The following is a 22,827-nucleotide window of genomic DNA, read 5'->3' as shown; positions in this document are numbered from 1 at the left end:
AGAACGTTTTTTACTTCACAATAAAATATTTTAGTGTTCGGCATAACTACAATATTTGTTATACAAATGCACATGGCATTTTGATATTTTATTCATGTTCATGATTTTTAGGTCTAGAAGTCACAAATAAAAGTAGATTACATTATTTTTCAATATGTGTGTGTGTGTGTGTATTTATTTATTTAATTTATCTAATAGATAGATAGATGCATAGTTAGATATTTAGTAGTTTTAGCTATAAAATAATTTTACGTAATTTTTAGGCCCCCTTGGATTTTTGCTGAGGCAAAATCACTTGTTAAACTACTAGTGTCATTTAGCGAAATAATTAAGCATGAAAAGGCTTTTTGCAAAAAGCTTGCTGACAAACATCAAAAAGTGCTCAAACTGTTTTCATTGGACTCTTCTTTGCCTCATCTTCCTCACTGTGTGTCAAGGCATTCACATTTGTCTACGTCTTGGCAAATTTACAACCATTTCAGATGTCTGGAACTTTTAGACTATTTATGGTTGCTTATGGCTGTTTAACAGGTTTAACTGCTGTTTGTGTCGACCTACTTTTTAAAATGTAACTGGATCAGCATAAGGCAACAAATGTCAATCACTTTAGCTACTGATCACTTTAGTCACCTACCCCTGTCCTACAGGAACAGGAAGGTGGAAATAAGTTCCTGGTCTCAGAGGCCAAAGCACTGTACTTGTTACTGTTTAAGGAGGTATGCTGTTAACTGTACACCGTTCGAAGGTCAGTCTTATAGGCTGTTTCATGACTGTGATGTCCTCTGCCGTCAGGTCCTTACACCTTCAGCATCTGTAACACCAGCTCATTCTCGGACTATGTGAGAGGTGGTATTGTCACACAAGTGAAGATGCCCAAGACAGTTGCCTTTGTAAGTTGACGCCCATGCTGAGATTAACATTGTAGAACTCATGTAAAGTGAAAAAGTGGATTACATATGCACACTTCTTTCTTCAACCAGAAATCCCTGTCCTCTTCCATGGCCGAACCAGAGTTCATGCTGACTGATTTTGCCAAATTTGATCGTCCAGGCCAACTGCACGTGGGCTTTCAGGCACTGCACGCTTTTGAGAAGAAGCACAGTCGTCTACCGAAGCCCTGGAGTCAGGTGAATACTTCTGTTAGTTGTTAGATTTCTGCATAAGGTCCAATCCACTTTCAAGTTTATTCTTGCCAAGAACTGCAAGAAATGTAATGCCTCAACCACTACGCAGTGTTCTGTTTAATGGCATATGAATGCTGAGTTGTGGATATCAGTCTCCGTGACTCAGCAGTGATATTTTTCTCTCTCCATACTGCTGCAGTCTGATGCGGACGAGCTTGTGACTCTGGCTGAAGAGGTGAATGCTGCGCAGTCCGGATCTGCCAAGCAAGAGCAGCTGGACCAGGCAATCATCAAAAAACTGTCCTGCGTGGCTGCCGGAGACCTGGCACCCATCAATGCCTTTATTGGTGGGCTTGCTGCCCAGGAGGTTATGAAGGTAATACAGTCTCCCATCATTGTCTTTGAGCTTGGGATCAAAGAGATGTAGCAGGAACATGTTGTCTTAGACTCCTCTGTCATGGTCTATTATTTATTGTTTTTTGGGGTTTTTTCTTCAGGCTTGCACAGGGAAGTTTATGCCCATCATGCAGTGGCTGTATTTTGATGCTTTGGAGTGCTTATCTGACGCTGAGGATGCCATTCTGACAGAGGAAGAGTGTGCACCTGTAAGTGCTGCTAGTACCATTGTCTTGTGAGATCTATTCATGTTTTTCAGTATTTTTGATGCTAGTGGAGCTACATGCATCTCACCCAAAAGATTGTTAGTTTATTACAAGGAATAATTTATTCATCTGTTTTCTGTAGAGGAACTGCCGGTATGATGGCCAGATTGCTGTTTTTGGGTCCAAGCTGCAGGAGCTGTTGGCCAAACAGCGATACTTTCTGGTGAGGAGCTGAAATTGGCCATTTGTCAAAATGGGAGATGATTATACCAAGCCAATTATGCAATTGCACAATGTTTGCTTTTTTCCCCCTGAAATTATATTGATCCAATCAAACAAAACCTTTTAAAATCACATTTATCACAAGGCAAGTTTATGCTGCAAGAATTAACTGCTCCAAACTAGATTTTGCCTTTAGTCAAGTGTTGTTATTGTAAACTAAAACTATTAAAAGTATTTTTAATTGCAGCAAAATATAAATATTAGATTAAAACTTTAATGAAAGTGAGAAACGTTGCATTTGCAACCAGCTATAATAAGTTAAAGTTGAAGTACTAAAATTACTAACTGAAATAAAATAAAAAAATAAGTTAAAACTATTTGTAAATGTTAAAAAATAATAATAATGACAATTGTATAAAATTATTAGTCAAAATAAATTAAAGCTAATTTATAATTCTAAAAACAAATAGTTTATAAATTATACTAAAATAACACTGCTTTAGTGTAAGTATTAAGTTTAGTGACTTGTTTCCCGTGTTCAGGTTGGTGCTGGAGCCATTGGTTGTGAGCTGCTGAAAAACTTTGCTATGATGGGCTTGGCCAGTGGTGAAGGAGAGGTCATAGTTACTGATATGGACACCATAGAGAAGTCCAATCTCAATCGACAGTTCCTCTTTAGGCCATGGGACGTTACGGTGAGATTCACTTACACAGATTGAAAAAGTGAAGAGAATTTGATTGTAATGTCTTCCTTGAATGGTTGCTGATCGTTTTGTTCCTCCTCTGAGCAGAAGATGAAGAGCGAGACTGCCGCTGCAGCCGTGAAGCAGATGAACCCATCAATCCGCATCACGGGTCATCAGAACCGTGTAGGGCCTGACACTGAGAAGATCTATGATGATGACTTCTTTGAAAGCCTCGATGGAGTGACAAATGCTCTTGACAATGTAGATGCCCGTAAGTAAGATTTTTAGAAAGCAAAGTGGTTGGTCATGTAGGTTACTTCAAAATTTAACTGTCAAATAGCTGCTTGTGTGAAATCGACTCCGCATGCTTTCCTTTTCCAGGTATGTATATGGACCGGAGGTGTGTGTACTACTGTAAGCCATTGCTGGAGTCTGGTACTCTAGGCACCAAAGGGAACGTGCAGGTGGTCATTCCCTTCCTCACAGAGTCGTACAGCTCCAGCCAGGACCCTCCAGAGAAGTCCATTCCTATCTGCACGCTCAAAAACTTCCCTAATGCAATCGAACACACCCTTCAGGTAACCTTTTTCAACCTTTTCTTTGGGATGAACTTCTGGTGTCTTGAGCCTTGATTACCTTGATTGACCTAAATTGTCTGTACCCACCTGCTTTCTTAGTGGGCTCGTGACGAGTTTGAAGGACTTTTCAAACAGCCTGCTGAAAACGCCTTGCAGTATATGACGTAAGTATTATCTCCCTGAACAACCCGTAAATTTGCCACACGTGGTGCTGTCGGCCATTTAAATATGTACTGTTCTCATTCCTCCCCAGAGACCCAAAGTTTATGGAGCGCACACTGAAGCTCCCTGGAGCGCAGCCGTTGGAGGTGCTGGAGGCAGTATACAAGAGCCTGGTGACAGATTACCCACACAGCTGGGAGGACTGTGTAGTCTGGGCCCGCAACCACTGGCAGTGTCAATATAACAACAACATCCGTCAGCTACTGCACAATTTCCCCCCAGACCAGGTGAGGCCTGTCTGTTCTCATTTGATCAGCTATCATTGGACTCTCTTCATAAATATTTGACTGAAAAATTGTACATTTTGGTGTTTTTAGAAATTTTTTTTTAACTTAATCTGAATTGTATGAAACTTGGTAAAGGGTTTGGCACTTGCTTTGTGGGAAAAAAAATAAATAAAAAATGGTTTGAAAAAGTGGAAAGTTTCATCTAGTGGAAACATTTGGAACTGCACCCAAACAAAATCTTAGTGAAAGCCTATTTTTGAGATGTCAAACTCAAATTTGGAACATAACTTGGATTTATGGCTTTTATTGTCTTGTTTTAGAGTAAAACATGTTTTGGAAAATATAGTTCATATAAAAGCAATAATCTGCCAGGTGTCTTCTTTCAAAAGAGACCAAACTTAAATCTGTGCTGCAAAGCATTCATGATTTACAACAGTTTAAGTTGGAAATGTTATTTTCAGGTCTATGCTCAAAAAGTGGTTAACAGGTAATGGGTTATAACTACTGCGAATGTGTGAAAATATGAAATATCAAAAACATTATCGAAGTAAAATAGATTACATTCACAAATGAAATGTTATTTCTGGTGTGAAATAGGTTATTTTTGACAGCCACGCGAGGAGCACCAGGGTTAATGTATTCAAATACATTACAATTGCTGTTTATAAATACAATGACTTCAATGTAGTGTTGTCAAAAGTACCGATATCACAATTGACCATTGTGGTGTGAACACAATGGCCAATCAGAGCTGGTGGTTGATTGCGATTTCACTTTTTTAACGTTAGTTAGTGTGTAATGTTGCTGTTTGAGCATAAACAACATCTGCAAAGTTGCGGTGCTAAATTCAATGCAAACGGAGATTTTCGGAGTCTTTTAAAATTCTGGCAAAAACAGCTCGTAGGGACTAACCCCGCCCTCGGGAACACGCAACGAAGTGGGCGAGGCCATGCTGCGCTGCTTTAGAGAAGAGGAAGAAAAATATGTCTCTCTCTCAATCTCATTCAGAACACCAACTCAGCTCAAACAATGAACTGTTCCATTTATACACTTATTTTCACATAACTATGAGAAGCGTTAAACATGGATCATTAAGAGCCGTGCTTGCACAGGTTCTGCGCGATCCTCTTCACTAATATCCTCTGTCTCAATCGGGTACAAATTGATAAGCAATATAGACGACGTCATTGTTTACAATACAACCAGAGCACATGTCGCTGAGGTGAGGGGCGGGACGTTAGATGCGCACTAGAGGCGGTTTAGCCAATCACAACAGACTGGACTAGCTAACCAATCAGATTATTGCTTATTTCTGAGGGATTATGCTTCATAAAAGCAGGAAATGATCAGCGCGTTTATACGAGATGGGACAGAGCGGTGTGGAATAAAGGTAAATTATGTGATATCAGTGGATGATATCATATATCTGCTCACAGACGGATCCGACACAGACATATCTGTTGAGCACAAGAACACAATGGCCAATCAGAGCTGTCTGAGAATGCACACAACCGCTCAATGCTAGCGGCAAATGCTTGTATCGTCACATTTTTTAAATTTCAGTGCTGACGTCGGTACTTTTGACAACACTACTTCAATGTATTATGTATGAATTTTTAAATTCGGTTTTATTGAGGCATAAAGTCAAAATTGTCAAGGTTATACAACTGGCCTGAGATCATATTGAAGAAAAAAGATTTATTAAAAAACTTAAGTTGGTTGGCAAAATATTTTATTATTTCCTTGATTAAAAATTATATCAGAACCTTTAAGTATTGTGCCTTACATCTGAGTGAAACCGATTTTGAAAAAGGAAAAATGTAGGGATGGACTTTTGTGTTTATTGAATGTTGATTGAATGGAGGCAGATCTGAATGCAAGCTTGCAGCCAATTTGTAAGAATGGGACATGATTTAAGGGGAGAATGGAGAAAGTCTGACTTCACTGGAGTATTGAGTTATGAAATTGGTTAAAAATTACAAGGGAAAAAACATGCATGGATAAATCAATAAAAATGCATTTGAATTTCCATTTCATGCCAACTTTAACAAACATTTAGTTTAATATCTTCTGCTCTTTCTGTCTAGCTTACAAGTTCTGGGGCGCCATTCTGGTCGGGTCCAAAGAGATGTCCTCATCCATTAGAATTCAGCACTAACAATGTAAGTATTCACTGTGAAAAGACTCAAATAAAAGATTGTTTTGAAATTTCATGTAACAAAAAATGATTGGTCTTGATATCATTGTGATTGGTAGGATCTTCACATGGACTACATCATGGCAGCAGCTAACTTATTTGCCCAGTCATATGGCCTGCCATGCTCCACTGAGCGTTCTGATCTGACTAAGCTGCTGCAGGATGTTAAAGTGCCTGAGTTCACACCCAAGTCAGGAGTCAAGATCCACGTGTCTGATCAGGAGCTGCAGAGTGCCAATGCATCAATCGGTAAGAGAAGTGGTGGATGTGGATTTTGAAACTGATGCTGAGCTCATCCTTTTTGTTTTCAGATTTTATACAGTGATTCTGCAACGAATTAAACCTGATGCTAAAGCAAATGATAGTTTTCACTGTCCCAAACATTGCTCATTTTATTATCGGGCTGTTTTCAGATGACTCTAGGCTTGAAGAACTGAAGACACGGTTGCCTTCTGCAGAAGCAGCTTCTCAATTCAAGCTCTGTCCCATTGAGTTTGAAAAGGTACCGCTTATGACACAACCCCAATTTTCCAGCCTTTAGAAATTATGAACTTCAGTTAAAATGCTAATTAAATTCTCTTCCTCAGGACGATGAAACAAACTTTCATATGGACTTCATCGTAGCAGCTTCTAATCTAAGAGCAGAGAACTACGACATTCCTCCTGCAGATAGACACAAGGTGAGAGGGCCAATGAAATGGTTTCTCAACTGTCTTGGGAGGCAAATCCCACCATCGCAGATCCTCACCTATCTTTTTCTTCTTTCAGAGCAAACTCATTGCTGGAAAAATCATTCCAGCAATCGCCACGACGACAGCTGCCGTGGTGGGTCTGGTGTGTCTGGAGCTGCTGAAGATCGTTCAGGGGCACAAGAAGCTCGAGTCCTACAAGAACGGCTTCATGAACCTTGCTCTGCCGTTCTTTGCCTTCTCTGAGCCCATAGCTGCTCCCAAACACAAGGTAACCAACATCATTCTCCATTACAGCAGCAGAGTTGGCATCCCTTTGAATGAATGAGCTACTTTGACACATTTGCTTTCTTTAATAGTACTATGAGATCGATTGGACACTTTGGGACCGCTTTGAGGTGAAGGGCATTCAGCCCAATGGTGAAGAAATGACACTCCGACAGTTCTTGGACTATTTCAAGGTAATACTTAAATTTCATTGCTGATGTATTTGAAGAAACTAGGGGTGGACATTGAAGATTATTTTAGTACTAGGCAGATAAATGAAACAACTACTTCAATTACCCTAACCCTATCCCAATTTGTTATTCTGGACTATAAGTTTTTATTAAGTATATAAGTATTTCAAGTGTGAAATTAAAAAGGTAAACTTTTAATAACAGATTCTGATTGGTTTAGTTGCATAAATTAGTAAGTTATAAGAAATCTAATAGGAAGGTAGGAAGGTATAGGAAGGTTATTTGCTATATTTTCATGCCATATTTGTGTCCATCCCTTGTAGAAGCAGGCAAACCTGACCTGGTGTACTCATGGTTCACACTCTGTTATTCCCTCAGAATGAACACAAACTGGAGATCACTATGCTCTCTCAGGGAGTTTCCATGCTCTACTCTTTCTTCATGCCTGCGGCCAAGCTTAAAGAACGACTGGACCTGCCGTGAGTTGGTTTTTCCTATCTTAGCGACGTACTGAATTCTAATCATGTAGGTGGAATTGAGGCATATGAGATGGAAGAAAATGAAATGTTTGGCTCTGTTTTTGTTTTCATAGGATGACTGAGATCGTGACTAAGGTGTCTAAGAAGAAACTGGGGAAGCATGTTAAAGCACTAGTTTTTGAGCTCTGCTGCAACGACGAGACAGAAGAGGATGTAGAGGTCCCCTACGTCAGATACACCATCCGCTGAGAGGGTTGTTTGGGTAGGGAAGGGGAGCGGTCAGAGGCGGGAGAGGGCGGCCCACTGGGGATGGGGAGCATCAGTATGCTTGGAGAGCCCAAAGAGAAACCAATCAGTTTTTGTTTATTTTTTAAATCAGTAACTGAAATATATAAGTATTATATCTCTAACACCCCTCTTTCCCAACTGGTTGAGCTCTCTAGGGTATGAATCAATCAGGCTGGTTATGTTTAGGACTATGGGGAGCATGTGAATCTTTGGCTGTAACTTATTTGAACTGGTTGTTGTAACGCACAGCTTCAGTGTATGAATTTATCTGTACACCACTCGTCACTCCCTCCCTCTCGATCATCTTTTTCACACCAGTCTTTGTTCCTGTCCTCATGATACTTTTGTGGGCAGCACCATCTTGCTTTGTATTCTGGAGTAAAATATTGACTGATGCCAAAAAAAGTACAAAGGAGAAAAATCGGTAATGTTCATTTAATTTTTTTTCAGTTCACTGCCTTGGCTTGATGTCACATTTAAATGTAACTTGAAGCACCCTTTTTGGCCAAGGTCTGAGCGAGTTGGTCAACTTACTGAACTCCTGCTCTCCCATAGGCCCAGTGGGAACATCCCTTTGCCTCTCTGGCTTTTGTATGGGTTGGGTTCAGGAACTTGCACATAACCATTTTTTTTTTCCTCCCCCATTTTTTTTTTTTTTTTGGGCAGATTTCTGGTGTACACCTTGTAGAACATAAACTCTGTATTCTTTCTACTTTGTTAAACTCCAAAAAACATTACAGTATATTAAAAAAAGGATTTTAATCTGTAATGGGAGCACTTAGTGTGTTAGTGAATAAAGTTGAAAACATTTTCTTGCTTTATTGTCTTTTCTTTGCTACTGTTGTTTTTAAAATGTATCTAAAGTTAATAAAAAGAATCTGCAATTAATCAAACTGGTTATCAGTAATATTTCAATGTTTCAGTCGGTAAGTTGCACAGTACACTTTTCAACCTGGAGTATTTCATTGTTAATAGAAAGAAAAGTCACAATTTAAATATATTTGCCGTTCATGGATATAAACGTTATGTTCATAATCTTTTTAATGTTATATCAATAAATAGCAGAAATAAGTAGTCTGGGTCAACAATTTATTAGGATCTAGATAATAGGATTTTATACAGTTTAGAAAATTAATTTTCTAAAGCATTTTCATGTGCTGCGTTATGTAAGACTCCAATTTAACTAAGCCATTTCACGATATTAACCTTTTTGATTTAAATTCTCTCCAGTTAGGCTATTACAGTGTTCTGAGTCAGTTTTATTGTAAATTAAATGATCCAACTCTTACTGGCCTTCCAATGATAGCACATTGTCCCATTGTTTTTTCTGTATATACCCCCGCCGCTTTCTATACCGATTTATCTCATACCTTCTGCAAAGCTGAAAGCGTGATGCTGCCACTATGTGCTTCACATTTGCGACTGTTTGTAGTGTCGTTTTAAATAGTCTGGTTCAGGGTTTGTTGTAAGCTGGTCCTGCAGCGCACTATTAGAGTTTCTTTGAAAGCCTCTACCTCCACCAGCTCCAAATGCCTAGATCTGCTACAGGACTTATGTATGCTTATTAATGCAAAATTATTCATTCATTTTATTGGTAAAACTTATTATCATATCATTATTTTAACAGTGCTACTACTTACCAACAATTTTACTGTCATCCCTGTCAAGATGCCTCTGCCACATTGCAAAGGCCTCCTCTGAAATCCTGCTGGAGACAATGAGTGATTTAAAGGATCTAAATGACTTCAGATCAGATTGCTCCTTTCAAGATCTGTCTCTTTGTGGAGTACCTGGATCGTGTGTATGTTGGTTCCTTAATTTCCATAACTGCAGTACGTTTGGATGGACGACGGTTAATTTCTGTATGTAGCCTGTCCAGAAGGAACCGCAAGAACTCCTGAGCATCTTGCTGACTGTGTGTGAGTGAGAAATGAAATGGATAGATTATTCGTCTGCAAAATATTATATACATAACAACTGAGAATGATATCTTTAAACACCAATACCCTAACACATATTTTAAATACTGTGTTAATCAGAGAAATCTGAAGAGATATCTGTAATAATTCATATTGAACGTACCTATAGCCACTGAAATAAGGCACTGACTCTTTAAACACGTGATAAAACTTCCCAGGATTCACTGCGGTTTCCCCACCATTACATTCCCACAAGCCAGCCAAAACTTTAGAGAATTCTACAATAAAGTCATCAACAAAAATATTGTGAAGAAAGTAGATGAGGAGTAGAGGAATGTCTGATTTTAAAATCATTAAATTGATAGATAAAATGTAAAATAAAATAATAATTCAAATAAAACTTTTTATTATTTTTTTTAAATAACCATGCAGCCCAAACCACTCAGATTTTGATTTGCTGTACCACTTCACCCCTAGTAAATAAATGACAGCTGAAGTGTGCCTACCATTCATAAGCACAGGTTCTTGTTTGGAGTGCTTGTCCTGAAGGTAAGTTCTCATCAGACAGTAGTTCCGAAGACTATGAGTGTGAGAGAGACACTGCACGATCGCATTGAGGAAACACTAAAAACAAAAGAGAACATTTGAATATGGATGGGAGAGAATACCATTATTTTTCTTGCAAACATATGCATTAAAGCCTGTTTGTGAATTAGAACATACAGTATTTCCAACGTTGCGCAGTCCAACTTGTCCATTTCCCAGTTGCAGCTCTCTCTGTAGAATGAAAAATGACTGTCAGTGAGACTTCCTCAATTACATCACAAGCGGCAACAGGTTTGCCATTTACTGTCCCTCCTGCAGTGACTGAGTGTCCATTTATAGATCTATGATCCAATTATAACAGAGAGGGAAGACACTGTCACATATGACACTGAGGTTAAGACCAGATATACTTAACTCACTGTGAACACCTACAGGTGCAAAAACACATGTATTTTATATATATTAATTATTAATATGGTTTGCAGATAAGCTAGGCCTGTTGTTTCCAGTATATAAGAGTTGACAGGATAGGCCAGTTATTGTGTCAAACACACTAATACAGCATGAGGTTTCAGACAGAATGTGTCAATGGTGCAACACTGTCTCACCTCGTTGTCTGTCACCAGCAGGAGTCCCATGATGGATGTGTATAGTACTGACTGTGAAATGTCCACATTCTCTGGCTGAAGGCCATTTTGAGTGACTAAGGTGCGGCACAGGGCCTGACACGAGTTGTCCATTACAGCGGATTCAGCTCTTGGCATTACCACGTCTGCATGCCGGGCAACCCTGCCAGTGAACCTATGAATGGAATCATGAATAATGAAAACTCCTTTGAATATCTTATTTATTAAGCAAGTCATATTGCTAAAAACTGGTTTGTGATTCAGTCCTCTTCCCAACATGCACTGTAGCATGAATATTTAATATGGTCACATTGTTTGACAGTGTGTCAGTTTGCAGTGATGGGAACTTGACATTTTATGTTCAGTCAAGACATTTATTTAAAAATGTGTAAATTAGTTGAACTCAAAAAAGCTAATGCAGACTGCTGCATTATCTATTTTTAATGTAGTTTAATTATTGAGAGAATTTTCCATTTAAAGTGAATATAAAGAGAGGTGATAATTCACTTGGCTATAGAAAAGACAGCACTGTTATGATAGTTGGCTATAATATTTATTAATTATTTTAGAAACAGTATAGCACAATCATTAATCTAACAAAAAGTATTGAGAGAGAGAGAAATTTTTTTAAATAAAAACGTCTTATTTTTAAAAGGGATATTTATCATAAAATTTTTTATTATTTACATAAAATCTGCATTATCTATTTTTAATGTAGTTTAATTATTGAGAGAATTTTCCACTTAAAGTGAATATAAAGAGAGGTGATAATTCACTTGGCTATAGAAAAGACAGCACTGTTATGATAGTTGGCTATAATATTTATTAATTATTTTAGAAACAGTATAGCACAATCATTAATCTAACAAAAAGTATTGAGAGAGAGAGAAAATTTTTAAATAAAAACGTCTTATTTTTAAAAGGGATATTTATCATAAAAATTTTTATTATTTACATAAAATGATCACATAAACATTTGTTTACCCGTAAATACCCAGTATCGTCTCCACTTATTTTTTGATTGATGGTCAAACAGCGCCAGTGTTTCTATCCAAACATCAAGGCCAATTTGAAAATGTTTAAGTGTTACTGTGCTTTCATTACACCTGCTGATCAACTGTCTGTCCTATCGCTGTGTTTGTGAGCGAGCTTTAATCATGGCTAATCTTTCCTCTCTCTTTAGGACCTTCTATAATTAGCGATGTCTTCGCCTTTGCTTAAGAACAGCTTTGACACTGACAGGAGACGGTGTCCGCACGCTACTCACAGTCATTATATTAAACTGCAATTGCAGTAATTATAATAATATTTATTATCATTTTTTATTTATTAAAATAACATTTAATAATTATAATAATAATAATAAATTGACACTTTCCTGTATGTGAACCTGTATGTGGCGTTATGTGTCTGTGTGGTTGCATTTATTCTCCATCGTGGATCGTCACTCCATCATTTCTGTGTGTATTCTGCATTGTAGCTGAATTTTATTTGACAAATTATGTAAGAGAGAATTAAAAAGAAAAAGTATTGATTTTATAATTTCCCCATTCATTTCAATGTAGGGTCTCAAACATCATGAGTGTGAAAAAATTTTTCACACTAACAAAACCAGATATCAATCCAATTTTTTTATTTTTATTTGTAGAGCTAGCAAGCGTTGGCAACGGTACAAAGTCTCATGCCATTTAGATAAAGGGAACTTTTTTTTTTTATTTCAGCAAAAAGACCCCGAACAACATTTAAGAGCTAATGGCAGAATTAACATTGAGCTAACATAACATAACAACTAACATATCATTACTGAGAAATGTACAAAAAGACTTCAAGGTATGTGCCTATAGAAAAATTTACTGTCAGTAAAAACTGTACTAAAAGTGACAACTAGCACTACTCTAGGTGAAATTCATGTTATGCATATTGATAGCTGTTAACCGTGATAAAAAACTAAAAAGGTCCACATTTATGGAAGTTGTCAGTTTATTGAAAACAAAACGGTAACCATTATGCACTGAAAGGAAAATGGGAACGAATACCTTTTTATAAATGGCACAGAATACCTTTAAAGCAACTGAATGCAGTTATGTGTATTTTTGCGACTTTGGAGCCCCCTACAGTAGTGGAATTTACTGTCGTAAATATATCACTGTGGTAATGACAGTGGATTGCTGCTTTGCTGCCGTAAAGCAACCCGCCCTTTTAGCGGAAATTTGTAATAGGCCAGTCGCCTTATTATAAGTCACTGTACCATCAGAATGATATTGAAACTGATATTTCAATGTAAAAACGTAAATACAGTTGCTTTATATCAAGAGAAAATAAGCATTTAGGCTACATTTAGGTTATATCAATGAAAGACTTGCAGTAGGCCTACTGTTAGCCCTAATGCTGCCAAAGTGCAATGACAAAAAGCCTGGACTCATATAAGATTAGTTACCGTTCAGATTGCACAAATGTTGTTGTTTATTAAAGGGATAGTTCACCCAAAAATGAAAATTCTGTCATTAATTACTCACCCTCGTATTGTTCCAAATCCATAAGACCTTCGTTCATCTTCGGAACATAAATTAAGATATTTTTGATGAAATCCGAGAGCTTTCTGACCCTCCACAGACAGCAAGGTAACTACCACGTTCAAGGCCCAGAAAGGTACCAAGAACATCGACAAAATGGTCCATGTAACATCAGTGGTTCAGTTACCATCTACCAGCATGCGTTGTGTTACTCTCGAGAGTAGCACAACGCATGCTGGTAGATGCTAACTCGGGGGAGAAGAATTGTTGAATAAAGTCGTTATTTTTTATTTCTTTGCGCACAAAAAGTATTTTCGTAGCTTTGTAAAATTGCGGTTGAACCACTGATGTTACATGGACCATTTTAATTATGATCTTACTACGTTTCTGTGCCTTGACTATGGTAGTTACCTTGCTGTCTATGGAGGGTCAGAGAGCTCTCGGATTTCATCAAAAATATCTTAATTTGTGTTCCAAAGATGAACGAAGATCTTACAGGTTTGGAACGAGTAATTATTGACAGAATTGGGTGAACAATTCTGGGTAAACATTTTTGACAGCAGACATTTTTGGGTGAACTATCCCTTTAACTATATGAGATGGAAATGGTGCGCAATTTAAAGGAATGAGGAACTGAGAGTTCACATGTCCCATAGCCTAAACCATATATCCAACAAATATCACATAATATTCTCAATGTAAAAAAAAAAATATATATATATATATATATATATTCCAATAAAACCGGTTAAGCAAGAAGCATAAATCTAATATAAAATACTCCCCTTATGAGATATTTGACAGCAACAAACATCCACATATGAAGTATACAAATATAGCTACATGACCTTATTCTCACAGTTTCTAGAGAGGTTGTGAGACAGCAGCTGTGTGATCTCATTTGTCCTGAGAAAGTTGGCTGTCATGGTCACAATAAAAGTGAAATCCTGTCTTTGTGAATGAACCATTGAACTGGAAAGCACCGGTAGCCCTGGTCTATGTGTCTGGCATCTCCACATCAGAGTTAAGGTTGAGTTCAGCGATGTTGTTATAGAGGGCAGGGTCAGGGCTTAAATGCTCAGAGGGTTTGCAGTGGCTGGTTTGAGCCTGTCTGTCCCGTGACTGGACCATTGCTTGGCGCAGACATGAAATCCATTGCTGCTTATTGAAGGAGTCATTAGCCTGCAGGCTGTGGGATTGAGACTTGGAGCGCCCTGTGGTGCTCACACGAAAACAGTTCTTCACTGGGAGGGAGTTAGAAGAAAAATGTGGAATTAGAATGAAACGAAAGCAATTAGAACACCTCCAATGTCAAATAAAAAGCATGTAGAATTACAAATAAACAAAAACAGTAAAAAAATTTAAGCCTCTAATGCATGCATTATAAAAGCAATAGTAAATCAAACTTATTATAACATATCATTATTTTTAATTATTTTAAAACAAATTTTAAAATGCTAAAAATTTTAAATATCAAAAAAAAATTAAATTACTATTGAAAAATGTAACAATTTAGGTTATGTTGCCTGTGAAAAGAATTTAATTCAACACCTTTGTCAAACAAAATCATTGATATGACTGTAACCATTTTAAAATAATGTTTAATCACTAGTAAATTTAAATCCTTTTTTTATTGCAAGAAAAAAAAATGGTTTATTCAAATTCAAATCTCTTCCATTTTAATCATTTAATTGCTATTCTTTACATGACATGTGCATGCAAACTGAAAAGAAAAAAAAACCCAGTCACCTTAATTTTTTCTTATTTTTTTAAGCAACTGATAAATAATATATATATATATATATATTTTTTTTAATATTATTTTTAAATAAATATTAAAATTACTGAATATTATATAATAATCTAAAAATTTAACACACAGTGAAAAGAAATTAAACACTTGATGTTAAACTAAAAAATGTTTATTCAAATTCAATAGTAATCATTTTATTGCAATCCCACATAAGTCATATGCTTGCAAACTGAAAGAAAAAAAATTAGTACAAGTGTAAGATGCAATGCCACTACCTTTATCATTGCCCGTAAAAGCCCCACGAAATGATCCAGAGCTGCTTGGCTCTCCATCAGGTAGGTCTTCCAGATGGAGGTGAGCAGCTGGGAGGGGCTGACGATACACCTGGAACTGTGCTGGTCCTTCCCTGTCCTGCGCCACTGGTCGGGTCAAAACCAATACCAGCTCAAAAAGGAACACATGCAGCTTCTAGAGAGGAGAAATGAGAAGTAAAATATCTGTGTGGATTGTTTTTAGTTTAAGCACTGAAAAAACTGCAATGATCTGCTATACATTTGTTGAAAAGATAAAGTGTAGATTCAGAAGAAAAATATGCAGTTACCTGTCCTTTAGTACTCTTCAGTTCACCATGGCAGTATAAAAAACGAGATGCCTGGATTTCTGGAACCCTCTGGCTGTCTTCTGAGTAGCACAGCCCCCGTCTGTAAAACTGACACTCAGCCTCTCCAGTTTTAAGATTGACTTCTGTAATAATCCTTTGGATTAGTTCTATCTGAGGAAACAAGAAATACAAGGATATGCTGGTTGCAGTGTCTTGAAAAGTGAATCATTGAATCACTCAACCGATTGTTTACAGGCAACGATAAAGGTAGCTCCACTGCATCTTAACCTTGTATTACAATTTTCTTTTTTTCTTCCGTTTTTCACCTGTAAAAACACTGATTCAAACAGAAACTAAATTACTGTTATTTTAGTATTATTTATATACTATTGTAGTATTTGTAATATTTTGAGTTTCAGTAATATTTCAGTTAAAGTTTCAGTAATTTACCTTTATTTTTATTTCTGTTTTAGTTTTACTAATTTTAGTACTTCAGCTTATTTCAGTTAGTTGCAAAAACATTAGTTAACAATAACCCTGAACCAAACAAAAGACTTGATGAATTCAAAATAACAACCTAGCATACTACCCTTATTGTTTCTCCCATATAGATATGTGGCACAAATATATGTGTGAATCATTTAATCAGTCACTCATCCATTTTGTTCAATTAGGAACGAAACGAGTAACTTGGGTCCATATCCAATGCTAGTATATATGTGGAAGTATCTCAACTCACTGCCTGTGGCAGCTCTTCTTCGTCCGGATGCTCAGGTGGAGTGCTCTTCTGAATCTCTTTTAACAGCAGAGGATATTTCACCAGCCTGCTGCGAGGCAAGTCCAGAAAGTTCCACAGGTCCAGCTTTCTGCTGAAGGACGACTCCTGGCACAGCCGCAAGAAATGCTCAACCCGCCGGTCCTGTTTCTTTTGATCGAGCAGAGCTTTTGCCCCAACCTGGTTACAGCAGTATGTGATATACGCCTCCAGACATGGAAACTATGGAAAGACAGAAAAGAGCTTATAACCCACTCAAATGCTGGGTAGGTACACTTTTAAGGCCCGTTCACACCAAGAACAATATTTTATTTATTACTATAAATAAGACTTCAGTTATATTCAGTTATAAACTTCAGATATCCTTCTACTTATTATAAACGCAAGCTGCCATTTTGTTGTCTGCTGCTTTAAATGCTCACGTTTTTTTTTTTTTAAAGTTGGATTTTTATTTCTGTTTTAGTTTTACTAATTTTAGTACTTCAGCTTATTTCAGTTAGTTGCAAAAACATTAGTTAACAATAACCCTGAACCAAACAAAAGACTTGATGAATTCAAAATAACAACCTAGCATACTACCCTTATTGTTTCTCCCATATAGATATGTGGCACAAATATATGTGTGAATCATTTAATCAGTCACTCATCCATTTTGTTCAATTAGGAACGAAACGAGTAACTTGGGTCCATATCCAATGCTAGTATATATGTGGAAGTATCTCAACTCACTGCCTGTGGCAGCTCTTCTTCGTCCGGATGCTCAGGTGGAGTGCTCTTCTGAATCTCTTTTAACAGCAGAGGATATTTCACCAGCCTGCTGCGAGGCAAGTCCAGAAAGTTCCACAGGTCCAGCTTTCTGCTGAAGGACGACTCCTGGCACAGCCGCAAGAAATGCTCAACCCGCCGGTCCTGTTTCTTTTGATCGAGCAGAGCTTTTGCCCCAACCTGGTTACAGCAGTATGTGATATACGCCTCCAGACATGGAAACTATGGAAAGACAGAAAAGAGCTTATAACCCACTCAAATGCTGGGTAGGTACACTTTTAAGGCCCGTTCACACCAAGAACAATATTTTATTTATTACTATAAATAAGACTTCAGTTATATTCAGTTATAAACTTCAGATATCCTTCTATTTATTATAAACGCAAGCTGCCATTTTGTTGTCTGCTGCTTTAAATGCTCACGTTTTTTTATTTTTAAAGTTGGGTGTATTCTGATTGGTCATTGTTTTTATTGTTCATCAGCAGGAAAAAAAACATTCTGATAGCAATTCCAATGATATTGTTTATTTGTGTCTGTAGCTGTTATGTAGACTTCCCTATGGAAGCATGTTTCTGCCACAAAATAAAAAAAAGTAACGTATTACGTATAAAACGTAACGTATAAAAGTATTATTCTATTGCAATTTCTATTTTCTCTATTTCTTTTCTATTGCAATTCCCCCCCCCCTAAAATTTTAAGGAAAAAAGTCTGAATTGTGATTATAAACTCAAAATTGTGAGACAAAAAGTCTCAATTACCTTTTTTATTTTTTTTATTCCGTGGCGGAAATGGGCTCCCATACTTCCCCTTTCTCATAGAATTTGAACGATAATTGAAACTTTATAGTTTTGGTTATCATCCTCGATGTGAACGGGCCTTTAGAGTTGCATCAATAATAACAGAGCCAGTTATTATTAAGGACTGCAACAATGTTTTGTTATTATCTTTACATGTTGGTAGGCTGTCTAATATAAGACTGACCCAGTCCATCATGGTCGGGCCGACCTCTTGCACAGTCTTCTCTGCTCCACGAAGGCCTTCAAGACGAGCTAAAAGATCTAAATGCACCGGTAAATAATTGTGAATACATCATTATGTTTCAAAGAAACAACTACAAAGAGTTTACTGACATTTACCTTCATGAAGTGGTATTAAAGAATCAAGGGTTCCAAATATCTGTCCCAGCTCACTTTCTGTCATGATGTCTAATTTCAGCATGGGTTCATAGTACACCTGTCAGGACAGTCGAAATTAAATTCACTTCTATAAAGACAGTAGAAACAAACCTGTTGATTTCTGCACAAACCTTTTTCACTAGACTTAAATCCTCAATGAGCTGTTTCTCACCCTGGGTTAACTCATAGATTACCTGCAGGTGAAGAAAATAAAGAGGTAAATAATACATAAATGAAGGGTAAAAACTGTACAGGTACTTCTAACCTCATGAGGCCTTCTGGTAGAAGATACCACAAATATGCACACTTTTATAACTGCGCTACTGTCACAAGTTATCAGTCAGTTTTGGCAGTGTGCGGTGGAGCATTTCAGAGGAAATTCTGACACTGAAATAGAGAATATGGCCTCGTATACCAGCTCACTTCCTGTTTCACAACTAAGGTAGTGAAGACAGAGTTGGGCAGCTGAAAGCTCTTTAAAAAGGTATTAAGGTACATGAGACAAAACTACCAGTTTTATGCTTTAAATTAAAGCCCAAACATGGGAAATTTAACCAATTAAAAGTTTAATTAATAAAGAATTGAATTAAATCATGCAAAAAATAAACTTTAAAGAGTACGAAGCATTTCTATGTGGTGTTAATTCAAGCAGCTTTTCACACCTCTTGTCGCTTGATCTCTTTGGTACTAAGCTCGTGGCTCAGACTGTCAACTGTATCACTCCACAGCTGGCTGCTCCGCCGCCGTGGAAATGAAGAGGCCTTCTGACGTGTTCTTATTGGCATTGGAGGCAACGGACGGGCCTCTGTTCGGAAACTGATAGAACGCTGATGAAAATAAATATACATAAATATACATTTACACACACACACACATTTAGTATATATATATATATATATTTCACATATATACATATGAAGATTTTTGAAATAAATAACATTGGTATATATATATATATATATATATATATATATTCATATGTATTGAAATGATTTTTATATATACGCTTTAAATAACAAAAAATATTGTTCTCTGTTAGTCAAATAGTGGCGCTTGATAAGGTGTATATAACTGTTATTACTCATACTAAGGCTAAGGGCTTGGAGTTAGGCTCTTTTGATTTGGGACAGTATGCAAACACCCTGTAAAAACCCTCAAAAATCTAGTTCTTGTTGTTATTGTTGATGATAGTTCAATTAAGAGAAGCTAAAACATTTTGGCTGGATGAGATGGATGAGAAAAGCCGAGTGAGTGCATGAAGAGGTTTATAGTACCTGTATGGACTGGCCCAAGCGTTTCAGTGCAGGGGTCTTCACCGGTGTTATAATACCAGTGACTGAAGCACTTTTGTCTACTGGTTTGACTCTTTTGTTACATGGACCCTAATATGAGGCCAACAGCAGAGAATAAGCGTCAAGGTTAAAATGTACTTGTATCATGTTATGTTTTAATGTATCATTAAAACAAGCGGATGTTTAAATGTGGACCATTAGCATGCAACACCAAGGCATTCACTGAAACTGAGAAAGTTAACAGACAGTTCAGCAATGAAATTTGAGCTTTATCAGACTTTTTTGATCATGATGTTTTGACATGATGTAAAAGTTTATAGACCGTTACTGTGCAGAGCAGAAATGTACTAGAACAAGGATGCATATTAATTTCTGTACCTCTGTATCTTGCATGTGGTCATTGATGGGAAAGTCATCGTCTTCCTGAAAGAGACGTGTAGTGTAGCACAGATGTCAGCACAAGCATATAACCACAAGCAGATGTATACAGTCTATTTGAGTTTACTCCACCAAACATCAGTAAACACATCAGTAACAGAACAGTAACACAGAACACAACTACAGCCACTTTTTTATTAACCATTGCTATATTATGATTATTTTCCAGCATTCATCATTTTTTTTCTTTTTTTTTTTTGATTGTAAAATTTTGTAAAATTGTACTATTTATTAAAAGAAATTTGATCAACTTCTGAATTTTGTTATCAAGGAAATGACATTGTCAGTGAAGAGCTTGATATGGAATATGAACAATGTACAATGAATATATATATTCATTATTATTATAAAATTATATATATATATTTTTTTTTTGCGTCCTTTCCAATCAAGCTGTAATTTTGTCAAATTTTCAAAAAGTGTGAATGACAGTGTATTTAGGATACATTAAATTCTATAAAGTTGGCCCTAGCAAAACTAGGCCATTTCCACAACGTCATTTCCACCACAGACTATGATCAGACCCAATTTGGAAAACATATGGTTCTGGTCCTAGACTCTAATTGTTTTTTTTACAGTATTCAAGCCGTGTTGTATTCCCACCTTACATTAACAGCTTTGACCTATTCATCATCTCACTGTTTTATTAGTGTGAGAGTTTATTTTCTAAAAGTCCACAGGATCAAAAGTGCCAGTATTTGAAGAAACAACGACAACAGCAAGCGAGATTGAACCGAAGGAATCAAAGGATGTAGCGGATTGAGACAGGAAACGGAGTTGTAAAGCTGTTTTTTCTTGTCAGCTTTTCACTCACAGCTGAGCACAAGTTGCTTCATTCTTTTACTGTAACCCTCCTTCATTTCTCTTGAAAGACGAGTGCTCTTTTCTAGATGTCTTGTAACAGACCAGGAAAACCATTGGATTGTTATGGAGTCACCTGGTCTCAACAAGTTTTGGTGTAGAGCACAAACATGTAGGCCACTTTCACCACGTCAGACCCCTCAACTGATGTACATTCATCTTCATACAAAATCAATGATTAAGTTAAAGCTTATAGGGAGGAACTTTAACCGCTGAGTAGATCATCTTTAGATCATCTAAAGACAGATGAACAGGAAATATTGTGGCTGTTTTTGTAACAGATGCTCAAACAATCACATTCAAACATTTAGCACTCTAGAAGACAATATCAAAATGATTTACAACATACTTAGATCAGGCCTGTTGCATCTTATATCATAGATAACAACTTACACAGTCCTCCAAGATTCGGGCTGAATTCTCAGCATCACTACTTGGGTCTTGTTTTCTTTTCTTCTGCTCAGAAAACGAACAGATAATACATTGGTGTTCCTCAAAGGAGCAAGACCTACAGTTTAAGGTCTGTCCATCAAAATATGTATAAGGTTTATGACCAAAACGAAACTTACCCCTGTGATATCTGACAGGTTGGCGCATGTGAGGAGCCTGTCTCTAGATACAGGAGACCTGAATAAAAATCAAATAAAGTGGAAGTATGACACTGAAAAAGACATGAACGCATTATCTTAGGATATATAATCCAAATGATTAACTGTTAGTTCAGTTATTAAACTATAGTGAATTTCTAGGCCACTACAGCTGATCAGAATGACAGTTACACACCGAAATGTCTTTGATTTTTAGTTTGAGCAACTATTGATGATCTGTGAAAAAGTCATACCAGGAAGGTGATGTATCAACCTCCGTCTCTTCAAGTTCCATCTTTTCTTCTCTCAAAGCATCTCCAAATGTGCTTATGAAAAGAAACACCGATAAATAAATAAAAAAGAGTATTACATTAAAAATCAGACCATAAATCTTAGAAGCACCTGTTCCAACTTTTCAAAGAAAAGACAAAAAAGATAATGTGCACTCTCTCCCAGCCCTCCCCTCTTCCTCTTACACTTGCATGTCTGATACCACATCCTGTGTAAGAAAAAAACGTGTACTTCCTGTTGTCAGGCAGAACGAAGACAAATCAACCTCTCTTAACGACTCTTGACAGATCTTTGAGTCTCTGTGTAATTACGCCAGCCATACATAACTCCATCGACAAAGAGGACGGAAGTTAAAGCAAACCTTCTGACCCGTTTCTGAAAATAATACAGTGGTGTCTACTGCTCAGTTGATGAGATCATGACTAGCTCAGTGCGTGACAGAAGCGTGAGACAAAGATGCTCATACATGACAAAACATACAAAGTATGGCCTACAACAACAAAAAAAGTATTTTTTCCCCCATGCCAAAAAATACCACAAAATGGTGATGGTCAACCTCAGGAGGTTGCTAAATACGTTTCCATTGCTATTTATTTACAAGGTTTGCAATTTTAGCTAAATTTGGGACATCTAAAATTTAAAACCCTAATTTATCAGAAAAAGAAAGAAAAAAAAAATAAAAATAAATCCTGAATGGGTAAGGATGCCAGTGTAAATGCCTCGGTAAGGGCTAATCAGGTTGGGACCAAAAAAAAAATCAAAAATCAAAAAATTCCTTACAATAACAGGGTTTAATGTTTGAGCATGGCAAATGCTGTCAGCAATCTGCATTAAAAAAAAATTGGATTTACCGGTTTTACTGGATACATGCTAATTTAATACAGATTTACTAAATTTAAAACTCACTTCTTTA

The 22,827-nt window shown here is 36.9% G+C and overlaps 3 protein-coding genes across 6 annotated transcripts in view; 1 reads left to right on the top strand and 2 right to left on the bottom strand.

Annotated features, from left to right (window-relative positions):
• Nucleotides 1-8,583, top strand: part of uba1 (ubiquitin-like modifier activating enzyme 1) — an 11,266-nt gene extending 2,683 nt beyond the window's left edge. The window contains exons 6-23 of the mRNA XM_016518034.1: nucleotides 793-890; nucleotides 981-1,127; nucleotides 1,324-1,500; nucleotides 1,622-1,729; nucleotides 1,869-1,949; nucleotides 2,491-2,643; nucleotides 2,740-2,905; nucleotides 3,016-3,212; nucleotides 3,312-3,376; nucleotides 3,466-3,661; nucleotides 5,749-5,823; nucleotides 5,918-6,107; nucleotides 6,272-6,360; nucleotides 6,446-6,538; nucleotides 6,627-6,818; nucleotides 6,907-7,008; nucleotides 7,384-7,484; nucleotides 7,598-8,583. Of these exons, the coding sequence (XP_016373520.1) occupies nucleotides 793-890; nucleotides 981-1,127; nucleotides 1,324-1,500; nucleotides 1,622-1,729; nucleotides 1,869-1,949; nucleotides 2,491-2,643; nucleotides 2,740-2,905; nucleotides 3,016-3,212; nucleotides 3,312-3,376; nucleotides 3,466-3,661; nucleotides 5,749-5,823; nucleotides 5,918-6,107; nucleotides 6,272-6,360; nucleotides 6,446-6,538; nucleotides 6,627-6,818; nucleotides 6,907-7,008; nucleotides 7,384-7,484; nucleotides 7,598-7,733 (2,366 nt within the window). The 3' untranslated portion in view covers nucleotides 7,734-8,583. The remainder of the gene's footprint in view (nucleotides 1-792; nucleotides 891-980; nucleotides 1,128-1,323; nucleotides 1,501-1,621; nucleotides 1,730-1,868; nucleotides 1,950-2,490; nucleotides 2,644-2,739; nucleotides 2,906-3,015; nucleotides 3,213-3,311; nucleotides 3,377-3,465; nucleotides 3,662-5,748; nucleotides 5,824-5,917; nucleotides 6,108-6,271; nucleotides 6,361-6,445; nucleotides 6,539-6,626; nucleotides 6,819-6,906; nucleotides 7,009-7,383; nucleotides 7,485-7,597) is intronic.
• Nucleotides 8,584-9,234: 651 nt separating this feature from the next.
• LOC107712708 (ubiquitin carboxyl-terminal hydrolase 21-like) lies at nucleotides 9,235-12,015 on the bottom strand. 4 transcript variants are annotated; one of them, XM_016518041.1, is made up of 7 exons: nucleotides 11,848-12,015; nucleotides 10,846-11,038; nucleotides 10,415-10,468; nucleotides 10,198-10,315; nucleotides 9,855-9,969; nucleotides 9,563-9,685; nucleotides 9,238-9,480 (listed from the first exon to the last, which is right to left on the bottom strand). In XM_016518041.1, the coding sequence occupies exons 2-7, from the start codon at nucleotides 10,999-11,001 to the stop codon at nucleotides 9,405-9,407; spliced, it is 642 nt and encodes a 213-aa protein (XP_016373527.1). In that variant the 5' UTR covers nucleotides 11,002-11,038; nucleotides 11,848-12,015; the 3' UTR covers nucleotides 9,238-9,404. The 4 variants fall into 4 exon arrangements, with proteins under 4 accessions (XP_016373529.1, XP_016373530.1, XP_016373527.1 ...); XM_016518042.1 differs by having other exon boundaries at nucleotides 9,238-9,477; XM_016518043.1 differs by lacking the exon at nucleotides 9,855-9,969 and having other exon boundaries at nucleotides 9,235-9,480.
• A 2,061-nt stretch (nucleotides 12,016-14,076) lies between these two features.
• Nucleotides 14,077-22,079, bottom strand: LOC107712679 (rho guanine nucleotide exchange factor 3-like). The gene is made up of 13 exons (XM_016517991.1): nucleotides 21,878-22,079; nucleotides 21,606-21,663; nucleotides 21,430-21,492; nucleotides 20,116-20,160; nucleotides 19,720-19,827; nucleotides 19,108-19,272; nucleotides 18,577-18,639; nucleotides 18,407-18,503; nucleotides 18,252-18,328; nucleotides 17,235-17,492; nucleotides 15,731-15,901; nucleotides 15,405-15,597; nucleotides 14,077-14,620 (listed from the first exon to the last, which is right to left on the bottom strand). Exons 1-13 carry the CDS (start codon nucleotides 21,916-21,918, stop codon nucleotides 14,373-14,375), a joined length of 1,587 nt encoding a protein of 528 aa, XP_016373477.1. The 5' UTR covers nucleotides 21,919-22,079; the 3' UTR covers nucleotides 14,077-14,372.
• Nucleotides 22,080-22,827: the final 748 nt, after the last annotated feature.

This window comes from Sinocyclocheilus rhinocerous, unplaced genomic scaffold (genome assembly GCF_001515625.1).
Source record: "Sinocyclocheilus rhinocerous isolate Xijiao unplaced genomic scaffold, SAMN03320098_v1.1 scaffold418, whole genome shotgun sequence".
Classification (NCBI taxonomy): Eukaryota; Metazoa; Chordata; class Actinopteri; order Cypriniformes; family Cyprinidae; genus Sinocyclocheilus; species Sinocyclocheilus rhinocerous.
This window is presented reverse-complemented; position numbering and strand designations above follow the sequence as displayed.